General features: G+C 36.5%; 1 protein-coding gene and 1 long non-coding RNA gene across 6 annotated transcripts in view; both read left to right on the top strand.

Annotated features, from left to right (window-relative positions):
* The window catches only part of CEP89 (centrosomal protein 89), a 161866-nt gene that overhangs the window by 46151 nt on the left and 94020 nt on the right, over positions 1 to 21695 (top strand). For all 5 annotated transcript variants that reach the window (XM_069082621.1, XM_069082620.1, XM_069082619.1 and 2 more), the window contains 2 exons: positions 5287 to 5505; positions 7034 to 7176. In XM_069082621.1, coding sequence (XP_068938722.1) covers positions 5287 to 5505; positions 7034 to 7176 — 362 coding nt within the window. The remainder of the gene's footprint in view (positions 1 to 5286; positions 5506 to 7033; positions 7177 to 21695) is intronic.
* LOC138157131 (uncharacterized) lies at positions 7184 to 12953 on the top strand. The gene is made up of 2 exons (XR_011167307.1): positions 7184 to 11207; positions 12685 to 12953. It is a non-coding gene; the product is annotated as an uncharacterized lncRNA (long non-coding RNA).

Here is a 21695-nt window from a genome sequence, read left to right as displayed (position 1 = left end):
TAAAACTGATTTCTCCCCTATTCTGCCCTCCCTTCTGTCATCTCCCTTCTTTTCCCCTTCCCCCCTACTTTCCTATAGGGTAAGATACCCAAATGAGTGTGTATCTTATTCCCTCCTTAAGCCAAATTCAATGAGAGTAAGGTTGACCCATTCCCTTTCTCCTTCCTGCTCTTCCCCTCCATTGTAACAGTTTTCTCTTGCCTCTTTTATATGAGATAATTTACCCTATTCTATCTCTCCTTTTCTCTTCTCATTATATTCCTCTCTCACCTCTTAATTTTATTTTTTAGATATCATCCCTTCCTATTCAACTGATCCTGTGCCCTCTGTCTGTGTATACATGTACAAACATATACACACACTCACATGCATTTATACATACATATACCCTCCTATATATACGTATATGTATGAATACCTATATATACATATATAATCCCTTCAACTATTCTCATAGTGAGAAAACTCTCATGAGTTACAATTATTGTTTTGCCATTTAGGAATGCAAATAGTTCAACTTTAATAAGTTCCTTATGATTTCTTTTTCCTGTTTACCTTCTCATGCTTCTCTTGCTTCTTGTATTTGAAAGTCAGATTTTTTGTTCAGCTCTTTTTTTCATCAATAATACTCGAAAGTGGGGTGGTTAGGTGGTGCAGTGAATAGAGCACCGGCCCTGGAGTGAGGAGTTCAAGTCCGACCTCAGACACTTAACACAAAAACTAGCCATGTGACCTTGGGCAAGTCACTTAACCCCTGCTGCCCTCCAAAAAAAAAGCCAAAAAAAAAAAGAATAACTTGAAAGTCCTCTATTTCATTGAATGACAATATTTTCCCCTGAAGCATTATACTCAGTTTGCTGGGTAGGTGATTTTTGGTTTTAATCTTAGCAGCCCCTTTGACTTCTGGAATATCATATTCCAAGTCCTTCAATCCCTTAGTGTAGAAGCTACTAGATCTTTTGTTATCCTGATTGTGTTTCCACACTACTTAAATTATTTCTTCCTGACAGCTTGTAATATTTTCTCCTTGACCTGAGAATTCCAGAATTTGGCTATGATATTCCTAGGAGTTTACTTTTTGGGATCTTTTTCAAGAGTTGATCAGTGAATTCTTTCAATTTCTATTTTGCCCTCTGGTTCTAGAGTATCAGGGTAATTTTCCTTGAGAATTTTTTGAAGGATGATTTCTAGGCTTATTTTTTTGATCATGGCTTTCAAGTAGTCCAATAATTTTTAAATGATCTCTCCTGGATCTATTTTCCATGTCAGTGGTTTTTCCAGTGAGATATTTCACATTGCCTTCTATTTTTTTCATTTGTTTGTATCTGTTTTATAGTATCTTGGTTTCTCATAAAATCATTAGCTCTAATCTAATATTGAAGGAATTATTCTCTTCAGTGAGTTTTTGACATTCTTTTTCCATCTGGGCAATTTCACTTTTTAAGGCATTTTTCTCATTGGCTTTTTTGGGCCTCTTTTGCCATTTGAGTTAGTCAAATTTTTTAATGTTATTTTCTTCAGTATTTATTTGTGTCTTCTTTAGCAGGCTGTTGACTTGCTTTTCATGATTTTCTTGCATCGTTCTCATTTCTCTTTCCAATTTTTCCTCCACTTCTCTTACTTGATTTTCAAAATCCTGCTTGAGCTCCTCCATGGCCTGTAACCAGTTCATATTTTTCTTAGAAGCTTTTGATGCAGGAGTTTTGACTTCATTGACTTCTTCTGGTTCCATATTTTGATCCTTTTTAGTCCCCCAAAAAGGATTCTATGGGCTGATTGCGCTTCCTGTGCTTGCTCATCTTGCCATCTGATTACTTGACTTTTGAGCTCTTTGCCATGGTAGAACTCTGTTTCCAGAGTGGTGAGAGCTGTGTCCCAAATTGCTGGGGTTTCCACAAATGTTGTCAGAGGTCTGAGGAGGGCACCCTCTCTACAGACACCCCAAGCTCTGGCACACTGCCACACACCCCAGGACCACCACCCAAGGCCGCAATCCAGATCCACGCAGGTCATACCAAGAGCAATTAACCTCTGAATGGTAGCTTGGTCCCCCTATGATCTGCAGACCAGGATCTCTAGAGGCAGTCAGGTGGTAGCAGCGGCAGCCAGTGCACCTCCATCAGTTCTCACCCTGGGATCAGGGGTTGGACCGCACTCTTCTGTCACCCAGTTCCAACAGAGTTCCCCACTGACCTTTTACTTTCTCTTTGCCATTTATGGGTTGAGAAATCTGGAAACCACCACAGCTGCTAGTGATTCCCTCTCCTGAAATCTGCTCTGGCTGGTTGGGGCTGCCTCAGGTCTAGGACTGTGTGGCTCTCACGCAGGACTGTGCTCAACTTCCAGCTTGGTATGATAGACCCTTCCTGTTGGCCTGCCAGGCTGCCTTCAGTGGGAGATTTGTTTCTCTCTGTCACTTTGTGGGTTCTGTAACTCCAAAATTTGTTTAGAATCATATTTTACCAGTATTGGACATATTTGGAGCAGGAACCTAGACAATTTCCTGCTTTTACTCCTCCATCTTGTCTTTGCCCCCCTCCCCCCCATTTTGATTTTCAGGGAGTCATTTTCTTCTTTAGAATTCTGGATCTCTTTTTCTAATTGGTTGACTTTCTTTTCATAATCTTCTTGTTTTTCTTGGATTGTTCTTTTTTTATTTGTTTTGTTTTTAGTTTTTCCTCAGTCTCTCTCATTTGGTTTTTAAAGTCTTTTAAAAATTCTTCTATGAATTCTTTTTGGCACATGACCATTTGACATTACTCTTTGGGGTAGAAGAGGGTTTTTATGCTTCAGTATCCTCTTCTGAAGATGAACCCTAGTCTTCTCTATTCCCATATTAGCTCTCTTTGGTTGGGTTTTTTTCTCCTTTGCCTATATGCATTTTTTAAAAAATAGTTTAGTTTGGGCTGGCCAGGTAGCACTGCGAGTAAGAACACCGGCCCCAGAATGGCACTATTTTATGTCTTTTGTGGAGCAAAATCTTGAGAGTTTAGAATTTTCTGACCTACTCTGCCATCTTCTCAGAATCTTCGAGTTATTTTCTCCCGTAAGATTTTGTACCTTTTTTACCAAGTTATTAATTCTCTTTTCATATCTTTTGTAGCTCTTACTTCTTTTACCAATTTTTTCTGTACTTTCACTTTGTTTTTAAAGTAATATTTTCTTTTGCTTTTTAATAAAAAAAATTTTTTTTTTAAGAATTCTTGTTGGCATGGTGTCCAAGGTGCATTTTTCCTTGAGGCTTTGCTTATAAGTGTTTTCAAGTCATCTGTTCTCCTTTGTTTGTGTCTTGAGCTTCCTTGTTACTTAGTGGCACTTTATAGTCAGGTTTGGTTTTTTGATTGCTCATTCTTCTGGCTTCCTTCTTGAATTTGGACATTATGTTAGTGTTGGACTTTGTTCTTTCTTAATGGGGCTGTCTAGTCTGAGCTTCTGTCCTTTTATGTCCTGCTCCTTTCCTAGCTTAGCCTGAAGGTCTGCAGATTTTCATTGCTCCCAAAGTGATGTGATCTTATGTGTTACCTTCCTGGTCTAAGCTCTGTCTAATTTCCTGACCCAGGTTTGGGTGTCTTGGCTCACGGGTAGTTTAGTATCATGGACTGTTGCTGGACTCAAATCACTGTTAGTTCTGTTAGAGAAGGCTTCTACAGGTTCTCCTGTGAACAAAAACTTGGTAATTGGCAACAGTGTTGCCAGATGGCACTCCTTCCTGCATCTATCTCTTGTTGAGGGATCTCCTGTAAATTTTTACTCTAGTCCTTCCTACCCTAATACTCAGTCACTTACTAGCTGAGTGACCCTGGGCAGGTCACTTAACTTTATTTACCTCAGTTCCTCATCTGTAAAATGAGCTGGAGAAGGAAATGGCAAACCAGTCCAGTATCTTTGTCAAGAAAACCCCAGATGGGGTCATGAAGAGTCAGACATGACTAAAAAACAATGAACCATAAAATCAAAGGTTTTATCATATGCCTAGAACAGATAGATAGATATTCTGTTTGAAGCAAAACATGTTACAACTCAGACTTGTTAAAATTAAAGCTAAAAGGGGGCAGCCTGTTGTAATGGGGATAGATTAGATATTTCATGAGTCATTTATTATTAGGAAAGAAAATCGTTTGGAGTGATAGATCACTTTCATAGAAACTTCTAAGTAAAAGGAGGCTCTGAGTTATGGAAAACACACTTAGAAATGTCCCATCCCTTACTTAAATTTTTTTGCAATAATATATTTTGTTGCTTTTGTACTTAGTTTAGTAGGTATTAAGCATCTCCTATGTACACATGACTGTGATAAGCTGCAGAAAGGAATGAAAAAGATATGTAAAAAAAAATATTTTTGTTCTTCAGGAGATTGTAGTTTAGTTGATTATATGTTCATTTATATTTGATTCAACAAGCATTTATTAAGCATTGACTTTGTAAGATACTGGGGACATAAAAGTAAAATTGAAGCAGTTTCTGCATTCAAGGACCTTACCTTCTATTGGGAGAATACAGCATATATGCTGATAAGTGAACATGAAGTAATTTGGTGGTAGGTGGGTGTGTGTTGAGTGTGCAAGTGGGTAAAAGTATAAACTCAGAGAGTGAGGGATGGCCTTAGGTAGCAAGTAGCAGTTGAGCCATTCACTGAAAGTAGCCAGAAATTACAACAGGTTGAAGTAAGGAGGAAGTGTATCATAAGCAAGTGGGTGGATAGTCTGTGTAAAGGCATGAATTGTTGGAGAGGGATTGTCTCATATAGGGAATAGCAAATAGCCCATTTGCCTTTAATATAGACTACATGATGGTTAGTACTATGAAAGCATTCTAGTGACATGAACTCCAGCTAGACTGTGAAGGACTTTAAATTCCAAGCAGGAGAATTTGTATTTTATCCTAGAGACAGTAGGGAGTAAATTGAGTCTTATGCATTATAGGATGGGAAACCAGAAAGCCTATAATCAAGCAACTAACCTAGTTCATTGGACTGTATAATGATGATGCTAATTTTTAAATTGTACTGGGAGGGAATAAATAACATTGAGGTGTTAATGTTGCAAAAACCTTTACTTCTATTTTACTGATCTTGCTGTTCTTTTGTTTTCCCTTTCACGTGTATATATGAATTCTTTTGTTAATCCGAGAATCTAATTTATTGATTATTTTAAAATCTCTAATTGTTTTAAGTAGGGTGATAGTATGGTGTTGATTTCAAATAGAAACATTTTTCTCTTCTCTCTCATAGAAGGTATCAGTGAATAAGATTTAATATTTTAAAACTTTTTCCTTGCTAATTAATAGATGTATCTATAAGAAGACATCGAGAAGAGACGGAATTCAGTAAACGTAACTTTGATGAATTAAAACAACAAAATTTTTATCTAACCACTACAAATGAGACCCTTGCCCATGAGCTTGAAGAAATTAACCAGGAAATGAAAGAATTATATTCAAAACTTAAAGAAATGGAAAAAGATAATGGAAGTGTGAAAGAATCTGATCAGAGTCCTCAAAGGAAAGGTGAGGGAAAACTGCATGAAAATTTTCAAAGAGCTTTTTTTAAGGACCAAAAAAGCCTTAAATATCAGTTATCTTTTCCATGTAGACAAATTCAGATGTTTGTTGCTTCTGTAAAGTTCTTTCAGTAGGAGTTTTCTATGAATTATAGGAATATGGCTATACTAGGCCTTGAAAGGATATAAAAGAAACATGATCATCTTTGCCCTTGAAGAGCTAAAATATGCATACATAATTCAATTTTATTTTATGGGTTACTTGTTAATCTCTTTAATGCTGAAAGTACCTTAGCACAAGTTCTCGTGATTCTTTGAAACTTTATAGTATTTTTGGTCAGGTTTTTCATTGATTTTTAGATACTAATTGCCTAATTACAAGTCCCAGAACTCCTGTTAAAACCTTAGTTTAAGGCTATTTGCTATAAAGTCAGATAATTATGCATTGAATTACTGGAATACTGAAAGGATCTTGCTAGTAAACAATTTAATGGGATTACAGCATTTAACTTTTTTATCTTTGTATTTCTACTAGATTGCTATATGATATACATTTAATAAAGGCACTGCATATTGAATGAGTGATTGAATTAAATGGATTCGTCCCCTTGGTTGTTCCATAGGCATCTCAAACTGAAGTGTCCAAAACAGAGCTCATTATTTTTTCACTGAATCCTTCACTCTCTCAAATTTTCCTATTTCTTTTGAAGGTACCACCATTCTTCCAGCCATAATTTCTGTACAGATACACAAAATGTAAGGGTTTAGCCAAGGGAAAAAGAAAAATGAATTATCAGAGTAAATCTCATAAAAATATATCCTGCTAAAATGTTTAGGTATGAAAGATTTAGCAAAAAAGATACTTCATTTGTATAGCATGTAATTGTAGGAAACTAAGGCTCAAAAAGACTGGTATATTTTCTTTGACTTGGATTCAGAAATATTCTTTTAGATAAAAATGAAAAAGCAATTAGTAGTAAACCTGAAAAACTAAACTAGCGCCTTTTTAGACCATTTAAAATGTACTTTTCTATATAGTAGTTTATTTTACTATAGAAATTTTCCTAGAGTAACTTGCCAAGTAAGCCTACTAATGTTTAACAAAATAGTTAATTTCTTTCTTTATATTTAGATAGGTCTGTGTTTTAGGCTCTAAATGCCTAATGTTAACTGCATAGAGTGACAAAATGGTGTCCAGGTTGCGAAAGTCTTTTTCTTAGTTTCTTTTCCTCTGAATTTAAAACCACGTGGAAATCTTTTTCATATTCTTTCAATAATCCATTAAAAATATCACTGTATTATAAAAAGAGGCAGATAGTTAATATTTATTTGATGTATTTTAGTTCATAATGGAATATAATGTCTTCTAAGAAAAATTTGCTGAAATACTTTGTGATTTTCACATGCACCGATATTGCATCTTTTAGCTCTGTATAAACATGAAGAAGAGATTTGGTATTTTGAACATTTTGGACTGATCTGAACCTATTTCCTATAGCATTCTAGACTGTGTATAATGTCTTTTTTTTTTATAGTTGATGTGGATGAATTTCTTTCTCTAAGACAACAAGCCCAGGAGCTGGTGGATGAAAATGATGACTTGAAAATGATTGTCTATCGTTTAAATGTAGAACTAAGTCAATACCAGACCAAATTCAGACACTTGCCCAAAGAAGAGGTAATGTTTTTTATTAAGAAAAATATAAGTCCATATATATTTTTACCACTCCCATTGGAACCATAAGCAGTTTTTGCTTTTCGTTTTCTTTTGATTCAAGAAGATGTCAAATAATTACTGGGAGTACCTATTAGAACATTTAAATCACTAATTCTAGGGTGAATGTTAATATACACACTACTTAATTAAAATGATCTTTCTCTTACTTCCCTTAAGCCTGTGGTTGTAGAATTAGAATTTGTTTAGAAGTCCTCTGTATAAGTACAGTATGTTCCAAGATACATTAAATTTGACCTTTTCAGTTTTGTTAGAGAATTAGTTTTATTTAGGACTGTAAAATCTGATTTCTTTATTTTTAAAGTGGTGATTCACACACCTAATTTCTTCAAAACAATAACTCCTCATTATATAATAATATATAATATTATTAGGGAATTAGAATGGGATAGGACTAGGAACTGAACCTGTGACTTTATTGGTACAGAGACCTCAGAGTATGTTACTATATTGTTGTTTGTCCTTCCTTCTTGATGAGGACCAATAACATCATGCACATGGTGTTTTGACTTGGGTGTGAATTGAATTTGAGAACTCGAGGCAAAGCTGGGCAAAGTCATCAGCCTCACTCTCACCTCCAAAATCACTGGCATCCAGGGGCAAGAAAAGGTCAAGATGACTGGCAATGGCCCAGGATGCAGTAGGTAACCATGGCCTTTCTAAATTAAGGTCTTTTCCAGGTCTCAGTTTATTTGAGGCCACATCCATTCAGTGACAAAGGACTAGGTAATGTTGTTATAGGAACCATCTAGTCCCCAGGCCTCAGTTTCCTCATCTAAAAAAAGAAAAGGCTGAACAAGATGACCACTGAGGTCAACCTATAGCTCTAGATTTAGATTTGGGTAAGTAACTTAGGATCTTGGGCCTCTGTTTCCCTGTATGTAAAATGAGGGGGTTGGACTAGATGGTTCCTATAACAACATTACAGAAAGTAAGCATCAGAGGTAAGAGGTAAACAGATATTCTCTAACTTTAGAGTCACCATAATACCTCTTCAATCTTGTGCCTTAGTTCAGAATGTTCCCACTGCCTGGGAACCCAACCCTTTCTCTTGTTTATGCACATACCACTGATCCTCTGCATCCCAGTTCAGGTCCCACTGTGAGGCCTTTCTAACTACCTAACCCTCATCTAATACAGTACAGCAGGCATTTATTAACCACCTACTGTATGCAGATAGTACACATATTTCATTGCAGTACATGTAATATGGTACTTCTGTCTCATTATATTCATATGCCATAATTTGTTCATCCATTTGGTTGGCATCCCCTGTGTTTCCAGTTATTTGCCACCATAAAAAAATGGCTATACATATTATTTTACAAGTGTGTCTTTTTCCTCTTTCTTTGGTCTCTTGGGCATACACTGAGTAATATCACTAGGTCGGAAGCTTTGTGCAGTTGAGTAACTTTGGTCATAGATCCAAAATGCTCTCCAGAATGACTAGACTAGTTTACAGTTCCATCTATCAACAGTGCTTCTTTACCCTCAGCCTCTGCAACATTAGTCATTTTTCTTTTTTATCAGCTTTGCCAGTCTGATGGAAATGTGGTGAGAGAATTTCAGAGTTGTTTTAATTTGTATTTTTCTATTAGTGAATTATAGCGTTTTTTTATATAGGTAGTGATTGGTTCTATTTGTTCCTGTGAAAACTGCCTATACATATCATTAGACTGTTTATCATTTAGGGCATGACCTCTGTCCTTAGGAATTAGAATCAATTCCTAGAAATAAGAACGTATTTGGTTTTTTAATACGTATTTGTAAAGATTTTTCCCATAGTTAACTGTTTGCCTTTTAATCTTAGTTGCATTTGTTTTGTTTGTATAAATTTGTTTTTAATTTTATGTAATCAGAATTGGCCATGTTATCTTATATGATTCTCTCTACCCTTTTCCTTCTCCAAAGATCTGAAAGATAATTTCTTCTTTGTCATTTTGATTTACATCTAAGTCACCTATCTATCTTTCTGGAGCTTATCATGGTATATAAGTTATTTGTCTAACCTAATTTCTGCCAGACTTATTTTTAATTTTCCCAATAGTTTTTCCCCCCTCAAATGGTGAGTCTTTACCACAGTAGCAGGAATTTAGAGAAGGAAAAAAATTAACTAGGCTGCTAGATTTGTTTGTTTCTATATATTATATAACTCATCTGTTCCATTGATTGGCCACCATATTTTTTAAACAATATCACATTGTTTTTGTGGTTATCTGTCAATCAGTAGACATTTATTAAGTGTCTACTATGGGCAGCTGGGTGGCAAAATGGATAGAGCCCTGGGCCTAGAGTTAGGAACACCTGTGTTTAAATCCAGCCTCAGACACTTATAGCTATGTGATCCTGGGCAAGTCACTTAACTCTGATTTCCTTGGTGAGCTAGAGAAGGAAATGGCAAGCGACTCCAGTGTATTTTCTAAGAAAACTCCAAGTGGGGTCACAAAGTGTTGGATACAACTCACAGGTCTTAACAAATACCAGGCATTGTACTACTCTCTGGGGTTACAAAAAGAGGCAAAAGTAGAGCCTACCTACAAGGAGCTTACGATCCAATGGGGGAGACAACATGTAAACAAATAAGTACATGACAAGCTACAAGATAAATAGGAAGTAATTAAAAAAGGAAGGACACTTGAATTAGGCGGGGTTGGGAAAGCTTCCTCTAGAAGGTGTGATTTTAGTTGGTACTTCAAGGAAATCAGGGAAGTCAGTCTTCAGCAGGGGAGACTGTTCCAGCAATGGAGGCCAGCTAATGAAAATGCCCAGAACTTAGAGAGATGGAATACCTCATTTGTTGGAATGGTTAGAAGGCCAATATCACTGAATTGAAGAGTATATGTTAAGGGAATAAGATGTAAGAACACTGGAAAGGTGGAGGGGGGGCAGGGTAGGTTATAAAGGGCTTTGAAGGAGTCCCTTGAGTTTATTGAGTAGAAGGTTGATATGGTCAGACCTGTGCTTTAGGAAATTACTTTAGTGGCCAAATGAAGGATTGAGAGTGGGGAGGAACATAAGGGAGGCAGACCTACCAGCAGGTTATTGTAATAGTCCAGTTATAAAGTGATGAGGGCCAGCACCAGATTGTTGTCAGTGTCAGAGGTGAGGAGGAGGCATATTTGAGAAATGCTGTAAGGATAGAATTGACAGCCCTTGGCAACAGATTTCATATAAGGTATGAAAGATAGTGAAGAGCCCAGGGCGACTCCTAGGGTATTACTACTTTATAATATAATTTGACATCTGGTATTGCTAGACCTTTTTTCATGATTTCCCTTTAGAGTTTTGATGTTTTGTTCCTCCAGAGTAATTTTTTCCTAGCTCCATAAAGTAATGCCTCAGTAGTTTGATTGGTATGTCACTAAGCAAATAAATTGATTTTTTTAAAATTATTGAAGCTTTTTATATATTGACTTAACTGAGCCATGACACTTACTATTTCTCCATTAATTTTTATCTATCTATTTCCAATAGCTATTGCTTTATAATTTTAGTCATATGATTATGGTTGTGGTGCCTGTCTCTTTATATAGACTCTCAGATGTTTTATGCATTCTTTAATTATTTCACATAGAATTTCTCTTCCTGCAGGGTTTTTTGATGATATAATAATTTTTCCCCCTCAAAATTTTATTTTATTGCTTAGTAGCAAATAGCCTTGACAACCATGATACTGGTCAGGGTTTTTTGTGGGTTTGTGTGAGTTTATTTTATGACTTGAAATTTTACTGAGATTGTTCACTGATTTGGTAAGGTTTCTTTAGCTGTCCCTCTAGAGTTTTCTAAATTATATCATTTGTAAAAAATGATAGTTTTGTTTTCTTTTTACCTGTGCTTATTCCTTCAATTTCTTTCTCTTAATTTATTGTTATAGCTAGCCTTTCTAGTACAATATTGCATAGCAAAGGTAATAGTGGACATCTTTGCTTCATCCCAGATCTGATTTGAAGGCTTCTAATCTATCTCCTTTACAGGTAATGACTGCTTTTGGTTTTAGATAGCTACTACATATCATTTTAGGGAAATTTTCATTTATTCCTGTGCTTTCTAGTATTTTTTTGTCCTTATCAGCAATGAGTGTTGTATTTGGTCTGATGCTTTTCCTACATCTATTGAATTAATCATATTATTTTTGTTGTTTTTGTTATTAACATGGTCAATTATGCTTTTATTTTTCCTAAAATTGAACTATCCCTCCATTCCTTTTATAGATCCAGCCTATTCATAGTATATGATCTTTGTGATATGCTGCTGTAATTTCCTTGCTAATATTTTACTTAAAATTTTTCATCATAATTCATCAAGGAGATTGGTTTATAGTTTTCTTTCTCTTTATTGACTCTCCCTGGTTTAGTTATAAAGAGCATATTTGTATCCTAGAAGGAATTTGGTTAGATTCCTTGTTATTTTTTCAAACAGTTTATATTGTATTAGAACTAATTATTATTTAAATGTTTGGTAGAATTTGCTTGTATATTCATCTGTAACAGAGGTTTTTATCTTCAGTAATTCATTATGCCTTGTTTCATTTCTTTTTCTAAGATGGATTAAGTATTGTATTTTCTGTTCTATTCATCTGTGCAATTGATATTTTTGCAAGTGTTCATCCATTTCACATATATTGTAAGTTTTATTGACATATAGTTAGGAGAAGTAGCTCCTTATAATTGTTTTTATTTCATCTTCATTTTTTTATTTTATTGATATCTCCTTTGATTTTTAGTATTTCTATTTTGGTGTTTAATTTGGTATTTTTAACTTACTCATTTTCTAGTTGTTTTTTTTTTAATTGCATGCCCAATTTATTGATCTGCTCTTTCTCTTTTTGAAATAAGTATTTAGAGATAAAAATTTTGCCCTTAATATTGCTTTGGTTGGATCCCAGAAATTTTGTTGTGTTGTTTCATTGTTGTCATTATCTTTAATGAAGTTATTTATGTATTTCTATCTTTTGTTCTTTGATCCACCTTTTTTTAGGATTGTTATTTGTTTCCATTAATTTTTAATCTGCTTCAAAGATTTTTTTTTTAAATAGTTGGGGCTAAGTAACTTGCCCAATGTTACACGGCCAGTTTTTTTTCTGTGGGTATTAAGTATCTGAGGCCAGAACCGATCCTGGGTCCTCCTGACTCCGGTCCTGGCGATCTTACTCACTGCACCACCTAGCCGCCCCTCAAAGATTTTTTATTGAGTACTTTTTACCACATTTAAAAAAATTTATTTATTTTTAATTTTTACCATTTCCATAATATTCTGAGTTTCAAATTTTCTCCTCATCCCTTCCCTCCCTCCACCCCTAGATGACATGCAATTAAACAAAAATTAAACATATTACTTTGCATTTTTCCTTTTTCTTCCAAACTATCTATCTTCTCAGATATTTTTTTAACGTTCAGTAAACTATGATTATGCTTTTTTGCCCCACTGACCTTTTTTTTTTTTTTTTTACAGAAAAACACAAGGCCGTTTTTATAGCTGAATTTCCCACCTGATAATTTTTCTCAGAAATAAATCTCAGGTCCTCGCTCTTTTGAGATAATAATGCCTGCATTTTTAAATATGCTTTAACCTAATATTTTCCCTTACTTTCACAGTATTTTGCTTTCACATTTTAATACAGCATAACAAACAATATGTCTAGCTTGTGACTAAACCTTGAATGTATGTGGTCAGAATTTTAAAAGAATGCAGTGGTAGCTGCCAGTAAATAGATGTCTTTATGCTTTGTCTGTACTTGATTTTCTTATTTTATTCACTATGAAATTCCTTTTTGCAAAATACCCATCAAACAAACAAATCTACATCTTATTAAGTTCTTAAATGGAGAGTATTTAATATTTACCTTAGCCCTTTTAGGTTTTTGACATTGTTTCTATTGATAAAGTAGTGTTTGGTTTTTCTACAAGTGATCATGTCATATAAAAGTCTATTGTTGAGTCTAAAAGGGACTTCATAGAATAATTAAATGAATCAGTAATGAAAGCAGTAAGCCCTTTTATTTGGCATGTTTAATTGGAAACACCCAAGGGAGTGAGAGGCAATGATAACGGAAAAGTTTTAACAGGGTAGCCACATTGGACTCCTCTTCCCCCTGTCTCTTTTCTCCTGGGCTCAGGACTAATGTCTCCAAATTAGGGCTACCCTTCAAATTCCTCACCCTGAAGTTGGAATTTATGTCTTCAAAGTAGGTTAGTCTGCCCCCTCTGTACTGCTGACTCCTGGACCAGCATCTCCAAATCAAGAAGTGTTCAAACTCAGCTACCTATATCACAAAGCTGAAAGGAATAGCTGACTAAATGTTGGATGACATCAGAAACATAATCCAAAAAGATTTTGATAGGGTAGAAGCAGTAGTCTGATTCTAATAAGATTAAATTGAATAAAGATAAATATCTCACAGATGTTTAGATCCTATACTGTGGTTCAAAAAATCAACTTTATAAATACATGATTGGGCAGCTATGGCTAAATAGCAGTTTATATCATAAAGATCTGAGAATTTTAGTAAACTGTAAACTCCATGTAAATCAACAGTACAAAATAGAAAGCCGGAACCAGCTAATGACCCCCTTTGGAAGCATTAGGTATTTAATCATTTATAAGCATTAAGCACAGTAGTCAAAATTAAGTCAAAATACTGTTCTAGTATTCCTTGGTCAGATTACATAGGGAACATTGTCCAATTTGGGGTCTCTAGTCTGGAGAATGTCTTAAATAGATATATCAAATACACTGGCTGAATCAGATTAATATGTGATTGGGAAATAAAAATAAAATGGAACATAGATAATGTTAATAATGTGTCTTTCTAAGTGGTTCCTGTTTCTAGTTGAATTTGACACTACAAGTCTACAGGAAGGCAGACAGGATGGTGAGGGGATTACCTAGTAATGTAATTAATTGAAAGCTGTTTACCCTGGCAGAGAAAAGACTATTTGAAGGACTTCCAGGCAGAAGAACTCTGCTTGGTCTCACAGGGTAAAGCTAGAAACAATGGAAGTTCAAAGACAGATTTAGGTTTGATAAAGAAAATCTTTATGACAACTAGAGCTTTCCCAATGTGGAATGGGCTCCCCTAAAGTAGGATCATAGGCTCATAAATTTAGAGCTGAAAAGGACTTTAGAGTCCATCTAGTTCAGCCCTCTTATTTTACATGTGAGATAACTCAGACTTTTATACTTTTAAGTGAGTGATTTCCTGTCCTTTGCTTTCTTCCACTGAAAGCTGGATTACATCTTGTTGGGATTGTTGTATTTAAGATTCTTGTTCTGAGCTAAATGCTACTTAGGTCCCTTCTGACTTTCATTGTGTGACTCTTTAAATTTTCAGCAAATTTTAGTGTGTCTTGTAGGCATCAACTTAATAGCAGCACAAGCAGAAATATGTTTATCTCCAGGACTGATGCAAATATAGAAATACAAGGTACAAATTCCTTGTTGCCTTTGGACAATGAATTTATTTGGGCCTTGATTCTCTCTCCTTAACAAGATGTGAACTTGTCTTTGGTATTTTTAAGTTGGTCCCATCTTTATGATGAAGCTGATGGGTTTTTACTGCCAAGGTGATACCTCATTAGTCATGAGGATTTGATCTTCAAAAGAATTATTTGAGAACATGGAGGAAAATTGCTACTAGAGAGAAGTTCAGTAAAAATAGGGATGGTACACCAAAAAAGACTCAGGTCCAAGGCAGGGAAACAGTCCTCTGCCTTGTACTCTCTCCCTTGCTGCTTCTTAGCTCTGACTCCTACTTGACCCACAGAACTTCCCCTCAGTGGCAAGGGACTTCTTCATTCTTTACCCAGTGCCATTCCATTATTGTTATCCATGGGAAAGGCAGACATGGAGTAGCACAGACACTGTTGGAGGTAATCTTGGTCCACGAAGCAGCAACCAGAGCTAAGGACCAATAAGGGACAGATCCACCATGTGAAGGAATACACTTGAGTTTTATGCTTGATTGGTACCCTGAGTTATGTCAGCTGGTTTGGGGAAAAGTTCTCTAATGATAATAAAAGTTGTCTAATAATCTTTAGTGATTTCTCTTTGTGAGGGAATATCTACCTTAGGATAGTAATATGTATGGAAGATTATATAATTCCATTTGGGGAAGTGGAGGCTTAAAAGAAAAGGGAAGTGAGGTATCTTGAGTATTTATAAGCTTGGGCATGAGTCTTTTGCATTTTTTTTCTCCTGGTGAAATAAAGCTTGTCTATCTTATGTGTTGTGCTTTTTTATTTTTTTAGTGGGGAAGGCAGGGTAATTGGGGCTAAGTGACTTGCCCAAGGTCACACGGCTAGTAAGTGTTAAGTGTCTGAGGCTAGATTTGAACTCAGGTCCTCCTGACTCCAGGGCTGGTGCTCTATTCACTGTGCCACCTAGCTGCCCCTATCTTACATATTTTATTAGACAGTGTTTGTTTGCTTGGTAGCTAAGTGTCTTTTTTTCCTTTTTTACAGAGAATAGCAAATTCTGATTTCTTAAGGAGAGTCCCAGGTAGGCACAAGATGAGCTAAATTCTGATATTTTTATGTGGAAACCTGTGGCATAAACTAGAGAGTAGAATTAGAAAGAAGAAGGTCCTAACTTGTAAGACCAGAACTATTTTTCTGGGCCACTTGATATATAGATATATGTGCTGGGTTTAGTTATTAATTATGATAACTGAGCTAAGGGCCCCAGCAAAGTGGAAGCTGATGAAAAGTTATTTGAAACTAAGAATTAATGAAATTGATCTGTGAGGAATAAATTCTATTTCCCAAGGGACTTCTGGGCTTATTTCTGAGTCCCACATTCCCTCACAGGAGCATTGGTAAGAGGAGAGTCAAGTCCAGGGGGGATCCCAGGGTTCTATTAGGAAAACAAGATTTTATTGGCTAATTTTTAAGACATGGAGGTGATCAATCAGTGATGGCAGTGATTTGACAGATTTGAATATGTACTTCAAAGTATATTCCCTACCATTCCAGAACCTCTGGTCCCCAAACTGAACCTTTCACATAATACAGGGGATCTTAATCTTTTTTTTGTGTGTTATAGACTCCTTTGTCAGTCTGGTGACGCCTATTGACCCTTTTCAGAATTATATTTTAAATGCATAGGAAAACAGTTATATTAAAATAGCAAAAAAAAAATTTTTTTTTGGAGGGGGGAAGGCAGGGCAATTGGGGTTAAGTGACTTGCCCAAGGTCACATAGCTAGTAAGTGTGTTAAGCGTCTGAGGCTGGATTTGAACTCAGGTCCTCCTGACTCCAGGGCCTGTGCTCTATTAACTGCGTCAACTAAATATTTTTTTAAAAACAAGTTTATGGACTCCAGGTTTAAGAAACCTGTCCTAACATTTCTTTCTTTAACCAAACTGTCTGCTGTACCTCTAATGAAATTGCTTTGCATATATTTCACATTTATTTGTATGTGAACATGTTGTCCTCCTTGCCCCTGTCACCCATAGAATATAACTCCTTTAGGGCATTGTCTATATAATTTTTAGCTTTGTACCTCCAGTGCCTTTTTAAAAAAATGTTTTTTTCTGAGGAGGGAAGGCAAGACAATTGGGATCCATTGTCCAAGGTCACATAGCTAATAAACGTGTCAGATATCTGAAGCTGGATTTGAACTCAGGTCCTCCTGACTCCAGGGCCAGTGTGCCACCTAGCTTCCCCTACTAGGTATTTAATAAATGCTTTTTGAATGAAAGAATTAATTTAGTTCTTGCTTCTTCTGTCAAGCCTAGGTAAATATATCATAATGACTATGATCCAGTTTTCCAGTTGACTTTGCACAGACCAGAAGACCTAGTGAGATACCGAAAAAGGGAACAGGTTACTGTTCCCAGTATACCAGATGCAAGAATAATCAGATACTGTTCCCAGTATACCAGATGCAAGAATAATCAGAAGTGTTGCAGAAGTTTATAAGAGTGAAGAAAAGTGATAACCAAATAGGCTCTCAGAAAAGGAAAAGGAATGGTGAAGAGAAAAAAAAAACAATAGGAAATTTCAAGAATTTATTTCAGATTAAAAAAACACAGAGATCTAAAAAGGGGGAAAAAATGACTTGATATCAGTGATTTCCTTAAGAAATAACTTAGAGGCACAGCCAAGATGGCAGAGTAAAGGCAGGGACTCACTTGAGCTCCTCCTAAACTCCTCCAAATAACTTTTAAAAATGATGCTAAAGAAATTGTAGAGCAACAGAGCCTATGAAAAGTTAGAGTGAAACAAATTTCCAGCCTAAGACAACTTGGAAGGTCTCCAGGAAAGGTCTGTTGCACCAGGGTAAGAGAGGAGCATAGTCCAGCCAATACAGACGGGGCCCAAGCACACCCAGAGCAGGCCTCAGGGTGACTAAATCAGTGGTAGCACTGGTGGTTTCCAGACTTCTCAGCCCACAGACACTAAAGACAACTTAGAAGGTCAGCAGGAAAAGTCGGTTGCAACAGGGTGAGAGTGGAACATAGTTCAGCACAGACTGTGCCAGCACAGCCCTAGCCCCAGCAAACCAGGAACAGGCTTTCGGAGTAACTGAATTAGCAGTGACAGTGCCTGCTTCCAGAGCTCTCAGCCCACAGATAGTAAGGGGGTCGAACAACTGGTCAGAAGATTACAGGGATCTTTTTGCTAGCACAGAGGCAGGACTCTGTTGCTTTGCTCATATTTAAATCTGGGTCATAAGTTTAAGTGGCAGTCTCAGGGCAAGGAGGAGCATTAGGGCAGCAGAGCTTGCAGCCACATGCCAGGGCAGAGAAGAGCACAGACCACAGTCACAGCCCAGGCCAGGAGAGAAGTCACCACCTCTCCTTAGATGATACCACCTTAGAAGAATTGAAAGCTTACAGGTCCCTGGAGGTATCTCTGAAAACAGCTACACAAAACCCCTGAAGCTTGGGACAATGTGTCTTCCACCCTGGAAGCAGAACCCTACTTTTAAAAAGAGTTAAAAGTCAAGTAATAGGCTGAGAAAATGAGCAAACAACAGAAAAAACCTCTGACTATAGAAAGTTACTATGGTGACAAGGAAGATCAAAACACGTAGTCAGAAGATGACAACAAAGTTAAAGCTCCTATATTCAGAGTCTCCAAGAAAAATATGAATTGGTATCAGGCCATAGAAAAAGTCAATAAGGATTTTGAAAATCAAGTAAGAGAGATAGAAGTAAAATTGGGAAGAGAAATGAGAATGATACAAGAATATCATGAAAAATGAGTCAACAGATTCATAAAGGAGACAAAAAAATACTGAGGAAAATAACACCTTAAAAAACAGACTATGCCAAATGGTAAAAGAGATCAAAATGCCAGTGAGGCAAAGAATGCCTAAAAAAGCAGAACTGACCAAATGGAAAAGGAGGTCCAAAAGCTCACTGAAAAGACTTAAAAATTAGAATGGAACAAATAAAAGCTGATAACTTTATGAAAAATCAAGAAACAATAAAACAAAGCTAAAAGAATGAGAAAATAGAATAATACATTGTGAAATAACTCACTGGAAAAACAGCTGACCTGAAATGTAGATCTAGGAGAGATAATTTTAAAATTCTTGGACTACCTGAAAGCCATGATCAAAAGAAGAGCTAGACATCATCTTTCAAAAAGTTAACAAGGAAAACTGCCCTGATAGTCTAGATCCAGAGGGTAAAATAGAAATTGAAAGAATCTATTGGTTACCCCCTCAAACATATCCCCAAATGAAAACTGCCAGGAATATTATAACCAAATTCCAGAGTTCCCAGGTCAAGTAGAAAATATTGAAAACTGCCAGAAATAATCTAAAACTTTTCACAAGGCACATCAGATTGAATAAACTAGTGAAAGGAAAATTACTTATTAAGAGTTTACCAAAAAAAAAAATGAGTTTGCAAAGCTTTGTGCCAAGGGCTCAGGATCCAAATAGAAAAGGAAGCTAGCCTATGATCTTAAAGATTTCACATTTTAATATGGAGATTTTAGCTGAATGAAAGGTCCCATAGTCCTTAAAGTATGGCCATAAACCATATAGCAAGACATCTTATTTATAGTTATTTCCATTGCTAAAACTATATCCATTTCTGATGTTGAGCATTTGACACTGTCAGGATCTTTAGAGGTGAGAGTTTTCTCATCTAAGTTTCCAGTAGCTGTGACTGCTGAGAAGGTAGGGGGCTGTAACATCTACAGAAATAGCTGCCAGGCTTCATTTCCACAAGAGTTATTTCCCTGAATGATAGCTGCTGGGGCTTGGTTGGAATCAAGGACAGTGATCTGAGAGGCAGCGGATCTGAGGGTGGGTGATAGTGGTGATTTGAGTCTCTTGGCACACACTGCTTCCTGAAGGCACCTTAGGATGCTTTGCTGCATCAGCCAGGTTGACTTGCCTGCCCTATGTATGGTAGTTGGTTGGCAGTTGAAAAAAGCAAAATGTAATAGCATGGAGAGATTGGTGGAATACTAAAATAATGTGGAATCAATGAGAAATTGAATTATTCTGCTAGCTGCAAAAACAGTGTAAGTGACAGACTAATCAGCAAAACAATTTAAAAAACTTATTTGGGAGAAGGCTTGATATTAAAGGCGACATGTTATGATGTATATAAGACTGGCATTTGTTTCAGGAAGGCTTAGCTTTTAAATCTCTGATAATTGGCAGTGACCTTTAGTTTTCTAATTAGGAAAATGGGGATAATAGCAAAGATTAAAAAAAAAAACTAGAAAGGTGGGATGGAGCCATGTTTTGAAGAGGTTTAAAAGTCAAACAGGATTTTCTGTTTGATTCTGTAGATTATTGAGTGGGATAATGACAGGTTCAAACTTTGACTTTAGGAAGATAAATTTGACTGCTGAGTGGAAGATAGACTGGTATGGTGAGAGACAGGCAGAGAGTCCAGTCAAAAGGTTATTGCTGTTGTCTAAGTATGAGGTGGTAAAGACGCACTCTAGGGTGTTAGCAATGTCAGAGGAAAGAGGGGTCCCAGAGGATAGATGTTGCAAAGGTAGGATTGACACAATTTAGCAAAAGATTGGATGTTACAGAAGCAGTAAGAGAGAGGGGAGTTAAGAATAATACCTAGGTTGCAAGCCTGAATGATTTCTGAGACTGTAATAGTAATAGGAAAGTTAAAAAATAGGGAGAAGGGAAGGCTTTGGGGTAAGAGATAACAATTGAGTTTGGACAGGTTGAGTTTAAGATGTATATAGGACATCCATTTTGAGATGTGGAATAAGTATTTAGAGATGCGAGATTGGAGGTTAGGAGAGAGGTTTGAGCTGGATAAGTAGCTCTAAGAATTATAAGCCTAAAGATGATAATTGAATCTATGGAAACTGATAAGATCAAGTGAAATAGTATAGACAGAGGAGAAAAGGGCTAAGACTGAGCCTTGGGGAATAGCCACAGTTAGTGTGCAGACCTGCATCAAGGTCCAGCAAAGGAAACTGAGAAGAGGTCGGACAGGAGGCAAATCAGGAGACAGTAGTGTCATGAAAACCTTGGGTATCATCCCTGACAAGGACTTAATAATACAACAGAACAAAAACAATAAAAAGTAAAACCCAGAGGGACTAGTTCTTTGACTACGGGCATGGCAATAGTAATAATGATGATAAATGACGTAGAAGGAGAGAGAAGAGCAAGTAATCTTAAATCAGTCTTTCTACAAAAGAGTAGAAAGCAGAAAAGCCAAATCTAGGAGTGGCTAGGTGGTACAGTGAATAGAGCACTGGCCCAGGAGTCAGGAGAACCTGAGTTCAAATCCTGCCTCAGACACTTGACACACTAGCTATGTGACCTTGGGCAAGTCTCTTAACCCCATTTGCCTTGCCTTCCCTCCTCCGAAAAAAAGAAAAGCCAAATCTATTGTGAAATAGCAGGAATTTTGGAACTGTTTATTGTTGTATGCTGCTGTGTATAATTAGACAAATTCTAGAGATCTAGTGGGTCATATTTCTTTCAGATAAAAGAGATGTGAACCATAAGCCAGGGTGTCTTCCTTCCACAAGGATTTCTAGCTCTAGACTCACACTGATTGGGTTCAGTTCAGAGGGGCTGGACCCCAAATAAGGGCTAGTCAGTTTTCTCTCAATTTCTGGCTTGTTGCTTCTGCTCTAGAGTAGAACTCTGGAGCAGTCTCTGAAGCTTGGCATAAGAGGCTATCCCCAAAGTATGGGGTAATAGGATCGCTTTTAGAAAAGGCACTCAAAATACTTATCAATTATAGGACAAGTGTTTATTTTTTTCCACGCCAGAAAATGCTTAAGACATAAAAGACTCATAAGCATATATTAACAAATGTAAATATAAAAACACAAAACAGTAATCCATTGTACTTGTTATACTCCTGGCAGGTAAATTTTGTGGGATTGCTGAAGAGATATTTAGCATCTTGTCCATATCCCCTTGCCAGCTTTTTTAATTCATCAGATTTCAAGATGGTCTTGTTGGTAGTTATTTTCTCTTCTGAAAAACATGCTGTTAACAGGAAACACCTC

Source organism: Petaurus breviceps, unplaced genomic scaffold, assembly GCF_028583685.1.
Source record: "Petaurus breviceps papuanus isolate PSGF00001 unplaced genomic scaffold, PetGlider_PUasm1.0 171, whole genome shotgun sequence".
Taxonomy (NCBI): domain Eukaryota; kingdom Metazoa; phylum Chordata; class Mammalia; order Diprotodontia; family Petauridae; genus Petaurus; species Petaurus breviceps.
This window is presented reverse-complemented; position numbering and strand designations above follow the sequence as displayed.